This window comes from Dasypus novemcinctus, chromosome 18, assembly GCF_030445035.2.
Source record: "Dasypus novemcinctus isolate mDasNov1 chromosome 18, mDasNov1.1.hap2, whole genome shotgun sequence".
Taxonomy (NCBI): Eukaryota; Metazoa; Chordata; class Mammalia; order Cingulata; family Dasypodidae; genus Dasypus; species Dasypus novemcinctus.
Window position 1 is genome coordinate 72415872 of NC_080690.1, and position 10367 is coordinate 72426238.

The following is a 10367-nucleotide window of genomic DNA, read 5'->3' on the forward strand; positions in this document are numbered from 1 at the left end:
AGGCAGGGGTTTTGCCTACTTTTTATAAGTATGCTATCCCAAGTGCCTAGAACAATGCCTGATTCATCCTAAGTACATGACAAGTCATCATGGAATGAATGAGTGAATGAAGGCAGAGGATAATAGAGAAATATAATGGAAAGAACCTGGCATCATTTATGCAACACTCCAACCATATTACTGCCTTCTCCTTGGGCTTCTTGTTATGTGTTAGGGATTGAGTCATGTCCCCCACAAAAGGCATTTCGGGACCCACCCCTGGTCCTATGGGTGTGAACCCATTGGTAAATAGGACCTTTGAAGAGGTTATTAGCTAGGGTGTGCCCAAACTGAACGAGGTGAGCTCTAATCCAACAGGGCTGATGTCCTTATATGCAAATGAAATTGGACATAGAGAAAGAAGCTATGGGGAAAAGCCTGAAGGTGGACGTCAACAGAACCCTGGAAGAGAAAAGAGAAGATGCCGCCATCTGTGTGGCCATGACCCCAAAGATTACCAGCCAGCCAGAAGATACTACCCCAGGGAGGAAGCAAGCCTTCTGGCCTCTGTAACCGTGAGCCAGTAAATTCCTGTTGTTTAGCCAACCCATTGTGTGGCATTTGTTTTAGCAGCTGGGAAACTAAAACACTACGTGAGATAATAAATTCCTTTATTATTTAAGTCCCCTTTCGGTTGGGTATTTTGTCACTGATAGAATTACCCAATGTAATTGCTTTTCTAGAGTGTTCCACTTCCAATGTTGACCCTGCTGTGAATTTCTGGGTGCATCCTGGTATGCAGTCCCTGAGTCTCAGGGCTGAGTTGACACATGGAGATCATTGCACCCCAACCTTCCCATTTTATGGGTGGAGAACCTGAGGTCCGAAGAGAGTGAAAGACTTTGTAGAGATCACACAGAAGGAGCTGAAGACTAAAGCTCGCATTTGTCGGTGTGTCCATTTCACTGTCTGCCCTGCCAAAACCTTCTTAGGACTGTTGCCCTGCCAACCGCTACTGGCGAGGTGGTGTTTGGAGGACACGGCCACGCCCTCTCTGACCACAGCTGATTAGACACGAGGTCTGAGGTATCCTATCTGTTTTCTTTCTTGGGACTGTGAACTAAGCCAAGTCAACACTGGAGCCCATTAGCAAGGGGAGGCAGAAGATATGCTGTAGTTTATTAATGAGGCAACAGAGGATGCCTCTGGAGAAAACGGGGAGAAACCCTGAGCAAAAGACCAGGGGGACTAAGGTGGGGCCAGCGTTCCCACAGCAGCTGCTTCTCTCTTGTCATTTTCCCACTCTACTTGTGGGTATCCTTTTCATAACACGCCTCCCTCTTCCAGTCTCAATCAAGAAGCAGCTCCATTTTGCTTGCCACGATGATATTCTCAGCACAGAAACCAGATCGTACCTCCGTCTGCCTTAAAACCCCCCGGGGACGTCCCACCCTCTTAGGGAGAGGAAACAAGCCAGCTCCCCTTTCACTCTCATTGTTCTCCCTCCCCTCCAGCTACACTCATCTCCCAGGTCCCAGAGAGCGCCCAGCCTCATCTCAGCCCCTGCGCTGGATAATTGTCATTTGTGACTTGAAACAACACAAGTTTATTCTCTTACAATCCTAGAGGTCAGAAATCCAAAACGGTCTCCCTGCTCTAAAATCCGGTAATGCGCTTTTCTTCTAGATTCTCTAGGGGAGAACCTGTTTCCTGGCCCTTTCCAGCGCCTGGAGGCCGCCCGCCTTCCTTAGCCCATCGCCCCTTCATCTGTCCCTTTTCAAAGCCGGCGGCAGAGCATCCTCCAAGCGCTTTTTCTCTTTTACCCTCTTACCCTCCTCTGATAAGGACCCTGTGATTACATTGGGGCCACCCAGGTCATCTTCCCATCTCATCCCTCCAACTTCCTCACACCTGCTGAGGCCGTGTTGCCATGCCAGGGTCTGGGGATGAGGGGGTGACATCTTTGGGGATGTGATTCTGTCTCCCACACCTTCCCGGCCCCAACGGTCCTCTCTTTCCTCATGCCCGCCTCTCGTTTCATTCGTATCCTCTATGGAGTTATTGGAGAGTATCTTCATGTATCTCCCTGTTGTCTATTCCTGAACTAGAACAGGAGCAACGTGACACGGGAATTGTTGTCTGTTTTGCCCATTGCTGTATCCCCAGCACATGGGACACAAGAGGCCCTAGATCAACAACTGTTCGAAAAACTGAAAAGCAGCCTGAGTGCGACTGAGATAGCCTGATGTAGCCGGCACAGTAACCCAGAGGTGGTGGTGACCTGTCCATGGTCACCGGCCATCGATCCAGTGCGCAATGAAGGGAGGAGGCCACACACGGAGTCCGCGTCTCCTCAGATGCTTTATTTCTCGGACCTAACTAGGGCCACAGCTGCAGAGAAGGACGGACTCCTGCTGCCCCTGCCCTCCAGGATCCGGCTAGAGAGATAGGGCCAGTCCCCTGAGGGAAAGGGGGCCCGCTGCTCCCAGGAGCCGTGGGGGGCCAAAGAGCCTAACATCCTCAGGGAGGGGCCGCGGCCTGGAGGAAGTGCTGGGGGTCCCTGCAGCAGCGGGGTCTTGCCGGGGCGGGTCGAAGCGCTGCGTCCCGGGAGGCTCAGGAGTTGGACCTGATGGTGTCCTGGATCCACTTGGTGAACCGGCAGAGGTTGGTGTAGACGCCCGGTTTGTTGGGCTGGGCACAGGGAAAGTCTCCCCAGGACACGAGGCCCTGCAGGCGGCCATTGCAGACCACCGGGCCCCCGGAGTCACCCTGTAGGGGAGAGGCGGAGGCCCAGAGAGTGAGGAGGAAAGCACAGACGTGAAGAGACCCAAAGGCAGAGTTGGAGACATGGGTGAACAAGGGAAGGGGAGGCGGAGGGGAGAACGGTACTAACACTGCACCCCAGCCCATGCTGCGCCTCTGTGTGGTCCCCGACTTCTCTCCCAGCGCCTCCGTTCTCCAAGGCCCTTCCATTCAACACCCCTTTCTTTGTCTCGGGGCCCCTCATTGTGGGCCCCCTGCCCCCGCCCCCGGCCTTTGAATGCATTCTTCCTCCTCTGCACCCTCTTCCCCTTCCTCCCTCCTCACTCAGCCCTGAATCCAATCCCCCCATGCTTCTCACTTTTGGAGCGATTCAAATCCCACTACTGACATTTGGGGGAGGGTAATGCTTCATTGGGGTGGGGGGTCCTATGCATGATAGGATGTTGGGCAGCATTCCCAGCCTTCTCACCAGATGCCAGTAGTAAACCCCCCGTTGAGGTGACCAAACATGTCTCCAGTCATTGGCAAATGTCCCGGGGGGTGGTGGTGGCAGAATCACCCCCAGTTCAGAACCACTGCCTTGGAGTAATCTGGGTTGCCTGTCCTTAATCCCCCATAGCTCTGTGATTATCCTTCTGTAGTAACAGTCACCACCATTTACTGTCCTTTTTCATGTATGGTATGCAAAATATGAATCCCACCTAAAACTTGGTATTAATTTTAAGAATCTTGTGATCTATGTATCTTTCTTTAAAAAAGACAATAACATATTAGTTTTTTTAAAAAAAGAATCTGGCTTCTTTTCCCCTTAGCCCACACAGTTTCAAGGCAGAAGAGCTTGGCTGCCTGGACATTTAAATTTTGACTTTCTTGTGGTTCAACTTTCCCAATTATTTTTTTGTTTCATTTTCCTGCGGAGGTCCTCTTTCTTTTGAGAGGAAGTTAGTTACCTACTATAAGTCTCCACTTTCTTGCCTATAAAATGGGACTAATAATAATGGTTAAATGAGTTAGTAAGTTGATCCATATAAGCTACTTAAAATAGTGTCTGGCAATTAGTAGTTGTTACTATTACCATATTATTAGAATTAGCATTGCTTTTTTTTTTTTTTTTGCTTGTAGCTTATTGTGGGCATATCCAGACCACTCCCTGGTGTGAAAAAACAACTTGAGGTCTGCAGAAAAAGAGATACTAACCTTGGCTACAGAAAGGCTAGGTGGTTTTAAATGCTGGAATTTTGAATTAGCTGTGCTTTCCTGCTCTGATGAAGACCCCTCCACCCTCCTACCCCTCTCCCCAACTTCCAGGGCTTACAGTGTCACATGGGGACAGAAATGAAGTTGGGAGACCTGGGAAGTTGCTGCAATTGTCAGGTCTTTAAAACCTTTGGGAGCGCTTTTTGCAGTGATCAGAATGGGGCTCAAGCGCTGCTGCCCAAACCACTGACGCAAGGTACATTCTGGCAGCAGAGGGCTCGCTGATTTACCGCCCTCCGAAATCCAAGAGATTCTGAATACAGGGGGGGGTTCTGGGCTGTCTTCCTCCAGGAGAAGAGGAGCCCTAGGTTACCAGGTTTTATTTTCTGCACGCTCCTTACCACTCTTTGAAATTACCTTTTTTTTTTTTGGACCATAGGTGTGTATTATATATATAGAATATACAACTGTTTTTGCTCCTCCAGCCCTATAAACAACTTTGTAACCACTCCCCTGTGTTAAACGCTCTCTTGTTGAAATGCATGGCATAGTTTGTTTTCTTTCCTCATGACACTTCACAGCATTTGTTGGGAAATTGTCCTATTAACATTGATTTTTGTTAGGACAAGACACTTACCTGCCATCTGCCTGAAATTTGTTATGTGAAGGATGTCCCCTTAGATGTGGTATCTTTATACAGTGCACAACCTGCCCAACCACACAGAGCAACCTTAATCTCTCCTTCTCAGCCTTTGCTGTCTAATACAGTAGCCATTAGTCACACATGGCTACTGAAAGACAGCTGGTCCAAATTAAGATATGCTGCCAGTGAAAAATAAACACTAGCTTTCAAGGACTTTGTGCGAAACAAGGACAGCAGCAGAGTAGGTGTAGCTCAGTGGTTGAGCACCTGCTTCCCATATACGAGGTCCTGGGTTCAATCCCCAGTACCTCAAAAAAAAAAAGTAGAATATTTCATAACTGTTTTATATCAAATGCATGTTGAAGTGATGGTATTTGGATATACTGGGTTAAATAAAATATATTATTAAAATTAATTCCACCTGTTTCTTTTTGCTTTTTTTAAGGTGGCTACTAGAAATATTTTTCCAACTTAAGTTTTTAAAAAAATTAAATCTCACATTATATTTCTACTGGACAGAGCTGCTCCGGAAGATGAGCTCCATGAGAATTCAGGGTTCAGGGTCCTAATCGTTCTGACCATCGCTGGATCCTCATGGCCCAGCCCGGTTGCAGGTTCCAACATCAGATTACACGTGCACAAAATTACACTCAGTGAGCAGCTGCTGGGAAGAGGGGGAGGGCTCCGGGCCTCACCTGGCAGGAGTCCCGGCCCGCCTCGTCCCCTGCACAGAACATGGTGCCATCGATCTGTCCTGGGTACGCCTTCCTGCATCTCTCGTCACTCAGCACCGTGATGTTTAAGCACTGCAGGACAGCGGGGAACTTCGCTGTCGAAAGAGGCAGAGCAGGACCACGTGAGAGGTGGGGCCGGGCAGGGCAGGGGGAGGGGGCGCAGGGAGGCCTGGCGAGGGGCCGGGGCGCTCACCCTGGGGGCTGCTCGTTGTTCCCCAGCCCGACACCAAGCAGCTGGTCCCGGCAACGGGGCACTGGGTGGCGATGGGAATGGGCCTGACGTCAGGGGTCAGACGGGCCCTGCTGTTCATCTTGATGAGCATGAGGTCGTTGGAGTGGCCGGGGCGGTTGTAGCCGGGGTGGGGGATGGACCTGAGCCGCTGCAGGATCTGCTGCCCGGCTTCATACATGGGTGACCGGGAGAAGTGGCCCAGGCGAATTTGGAAAATTCTGAGGAAGAATCGCCCCCAACCCGACCCCTGTACGCACATCCAAGACCAGCCCTTACCCCAACCACCCCCGCCCCAATCCCAGCTCCAAACCCACCCCCGTCTCGTTCCCAGTTCGAGCCCCACGCCGTCACCCACACACGGTCTTCCCCGCCCCAAACGCAACCCTAACTCCAGCCGGGACCCCTTCGGCGCGAGCCCCGCGGCCCCGCGCGGCGCGCACTCACGGCTTGGAGCAGTGCGCGGCGGTGAGCAGCCACTGCGGGTGCACGAGCACCGCGCCGCAGTACAGGTGGTTGGGGCGCAGCAGCAGCGCCGCCTGCCAGGGCTCCTCGCGCCTCCTGCAGTTGGAGCCGTTCACGATGCGGCTGCTGCTGCCGTCGTCCTCGGGGTCGCCGTCCCCGGCCACGGCGCTGAGCTCGCGGGTGCCCGCAGAGGGTGCGGACCCCGAGCTGCGGTCGCAGGCGGCATCCTTACCGCCCAGGGCAGGCTCTGCGGGCGCGGGCGGGAGGGGCGGGGCTCAGGGGCGGGGCCAGAGGCTCTGGAGGCTGGACTCGGCCTCCGTGATTCCTGGGTGCGGCTGGAGCCCAGCGGGTGGGGTCAGGGGAAGGTAAAATTGGGTCCAGGATCCCTGGGCCACCTCAGCGGCAGAGCCAGCGCTGGGTCTGCGCCCAGGGCTTCAGGGGTGTTTGTGTCCTGTGTCCTGGACTCAGACAATGGGGTCTGGCCTGGAAGGGGCAGACCCTGAGAGATGGGGGTAGCAGGACGCAACTGGAGGTCCGGGGCGGGCAGCCCAAGCCCTGGGGCGTGAATGACAAGAAGGGGTGAGTGCGGTTGGGGGAGCCGAGCTCGTTTTCTGAATTCTCAGACGCAGGCGTGTCTCCCCAATCTTGTTGTCACCACCCCCTCCCACGCGCAGACTTGCCCCGAACAGTCACCAGCCACCCCAGGGCCCATTCATTCGTTCACCTTCTTGCTCGAGACCCAGAGAAGCAAAGCCTTGGACGCACAAGCTCAGCGAAACACGTACACACACACCCAGTCTCCTTCCTTCACGCAGAAGCACGCGCATTGGTTAGAGGCCCGCGCTCCCCACGGGACAGCTACCCGCACAGCTCCCGCGCGTGGCCGCCCAGGTGCACCCAGGTGAGGACAGCTGTGGATGCAGGCGGCCTTACAGGGTCCCCACTCGGTGTCTCCTCGGCACGCGTGTGCAGACGTGCAGTCACTGCCACATTCACTTCTGCTTGCGGGTACGTTGACGGTGACACAGTGACAAGATTGATTGCACTCAGGGGACTCTTCCACGCCCAGACCCAGCAGGGACCGGTGCAGAGGACCTCGCGGCCCACCATCGCGCAGGCTCTTGGCCACCGCCGCTCCCGCGCCCTCAAGCCCCCGGCAGCAGCCCCCTGCAGACACGCGGTCACCCAGTCCCAGAGCCTCAAGAGGCCGCGCAATCACCAGCCACGACCGCACGGTGACACGCGGCTACCCGCAGTCGCGCAGCCACGCCTGTTCAGGGTGACGCCCACTTTTGTTACACACGAGCCGATGACAGCGGGGCAGGAGCCCCAGACGCCCGCAGCCGTCCACAAAGCCAAGCGGCGTGTTCCGAGCCCCGCGCGACCTCAGCTGCACCGACACCCGATCACACAGCCTCAAGGGGCAGCGCCAGTAGCACGGGCGCTCTAGACGCGCGACGAGGCGCGCGCGTGCACGCACACAATGAGAGGGCCAGACACGCAGTCACGAACACGGCCGCAGCCGGTCACTCGCACACACCTCAAGCACACGCGGCCGGCTCACGACGTCGTGGTTCCAGACACGCGCAGGCTAACAGTCACACGGCCACACACACTAGCCCAGAGTCAGCCACCGACCCTCCCTCGCCCGGTCCTGGAGCCCTGCCCAGCAGCCCCGCGTCCGCCCCCCCCCCCCCCCCCCCCCCGGCTCAGGCGCCGCAGGGCCGCACACACCGACACCCACGATGGCGCGCACAAGCGGGGCTCGTGGTTACCTGCGACCCCCAGGATCAGGGCTGCGATCAGGGCGCCGGGCACCCAGAGGCGTCCCGCTGGGGCCATGGTCACTGCACCTGAGGTGGGGGAGGCCCAAGTGACTCTGGGAACCCCTAGCCCACCCCTCTGCCCAGTTCTCCAGGCTCCCCCACTTTCTCGACGCGGAGGAGAGACCCCGGAACTACAGCGTTCAGGGGAGTCGGGCGCTTCTAGCACTCTCCACGCAAGGCGAGGAGGGGGACAAGAAAGAGAGCGCGGCATCTCCCGCCTCCCGCGCTGCCTGCTGAGAGCGCTCACCCCCGGCCTCACCAGCGCGTCCCCGGTCGCGGCGAGCGGGAGCCGGCTCCCAGTTCAGCCTGCGCGCTCGGGCCCGCGTAGCGCCGCCGCTTGCACCTCGCTCCCAGGCACCAGCCGGGGTTATAACCACCCCCTGTTTCCCCGGGGCGCATTCCGGGGTGGTGAGGCGCGCTGCCGGGCCTGGGGAACGACTCCTGCCTCCCCTCCCCTCCGCCCCCAGAGCACCCCCCCTCCCAGTTCGGAACGCCACTCCCTGCCTCTCTGGCCCACGGGATGAAGAGGGGTCCCCGAGGTCAGGCCTTCTCCGCCCCCGCCTCCCCCAGCCTCGCGTCTCTGGCGTCCTGGCCATGACTGGGTCCCTCTTCTTGGCGCAAAGCTTTTTCTTCTTCTGTGTACTTCATGCTCCTTCCACCTCTCACCTCTTTCTGCACCCCCCCCCCCCTTCTCATTTGGTCTATTTCCAAACCCTTCTACCCTTCCATCTCCGTGGTCCCCTCCTCTAACCTTTCTGCCTCTTTCAGTATCTGGTACCACTGAGTATTTGGGGGGGGGGGTCTCTTTCTCTTCCCCACCACGCGACCCCAGTCCTAGGAACCCCGTTTCTTTCTCCCTCTGTCTGGACATGTCTCTGTCTCTCTGTTTCTCTCCTGCTTCATTTTTGGACTTTTTCTATGTCTGTGTGATTCTCTCCTTTTAATGGTTCTGAAAGGCTTTATTTGTTAAATACACCTTAGAATTCTCTCCTTTTATTTACTCTTATTTCCTTTCTGGGTTCTTTATTTTTTACAGCTTTACTGAGGTACAATTGAGCTACAGTAAACTGTGCATATTTAAAGTGCACAGTCTGGTGGGCTTTCATGTGTGGGTATAACATACCCATAAACCATCTCCGCAAGTAAGATAAGGAGCGTGTGGGTCCCCCAGAGGCTTCCTGGTGCCTCTTTATGGGACTTGGAGATTCCTTTTAAATTTCTCGTATCTGAGTCTCGCTGGCTCTCTCCCTCTCTTTCCTCCACGAGCCTTCTCAGCCTGTGGGTGCTTCTGCTTCTGTGGCTGTACCATCCCCCCTCTTTTACCTCCTTTGCCCCCCCCCACCCCGTCCCCATCACTGGCTCTGAGTATCTGTGTCTCTGCTTCCTTCTCCTTCTCTATCTCCTCCACTCTGGATTTTGGGCAAAACAGAGACTCAGACCCCTTTGCAGAGCCCCCTCAGCCCCCTCTCCCCTCACCTGGAGCCAGGCCACCGGAGGGAACGAGACAGGGATTCAGTCTCGGGTCCTGCAGGTGCCTGGGCCAGGCTGGTAGAGCCAAGCGTGGGTGAGAACTGGGCAGGGCCACCTGTCAAGGGGAAGGAAGCCAGGACAAGGGGGCGGGTGCTCCCCGGCTTTGGAAAGTGGGGCGTTGGGTGGGGAGACCAAAAGGTGGCTCCTTCCTCCTGTACCTGGGCCGGCCGCTGCCCCTTTCACTGGTCACGTCTCCACTCTGAATCTTCTTTCTCTCTCTCTGCCCCAACTTCATCTCTCTGCACCTGTCCCTAACGTCTCCACATGTCTCTGCCCCTACTAGGATGTAAGCACCAAAATTCATTCAACACACGTTTATGGAGCTCCCACTGTGTGCCTGGCTCAGAGCTAACCTTGAACAAATCTGACGAAGACCAAGAAGCCTGAAGACGTTGCCCCTGGTGAGCTCACATTCCTTGAGGGCAGAGAGAGGCTGCCAGGCGCTCCTGCTCACCTCTATAACCCAGCACCTGCTAAGCACCTGTTAAAAATCGCCCTGGAGGGGAATTTTTGTGAACAAGAAGGTAAAAAGTATCCCAAGGTTTGCTTCGATCCAGGAAATTAGAATTTCATGCACTAAAGTGATAAATCCAACAGCCTACTTCTTCCTTAGTCGTTTAACTTTAGATTGCAAACCTTTTTATTCTAGGTATTTCTCCACAGTTCCTTTGATGGGGATACTAAAATAATGTTTAGTTTAAATGGAATACTATTCTTCTGTAAGAAGAAATGAAATCGGGATGCATATTACATGGATAAAACTTGAGAACATTATGTTGAATGAGATAAGCCAGGCACAAAAGATAAATACTGTATGGTTCCACTAATGTGAACTAAATATGATGAGTAAACTATTGGAGGTAAACTTTAGAGTATAGGTTACTAGGAAATAGAATGTGGGTGGAGAATGGGAGCTGACGCTCAATGTATATAGAATTTTTAATAAGGTTTATTGTGAAAGGGTAGAAATAAATAGCGTTGATGGTATACATTATAGTGCA

At 54.5% G+C, this 10367-nt stretch overlaps 1 protein-coding gene across 1 annotated transcript; it reads right to left on the reverse strand.

Annotated features, from left to right (window-relative positions):
* Positions 1–2337: 2337 nt before the first annotated feature.
* KLK5 (kallikrein related peptidase 5) lies at positions 2338–8235 on the reverse strand. Its single transcript, XM_058279150.1, has 8 exons — positions 8096–8235; positions 7786–7863; positions 7301–7425; positions 7118–7177; positions 5993–6257; positions 5510–5766; positions 5278–5411; positions 2338–2748 (listed from the first exon to the last, which is right to left on the reverse strand). Exons 1-8 carry the CDS (start codon positions 8233–8235, stop codon positions 2593–2595), a joined length of 1215 nt encoding a protein of 404 aa, XP_058135133.1. The 3' UTR covers positions 2338–2592.
* Positions 8236–10367: the final 2132 nt, after the last annotated feature.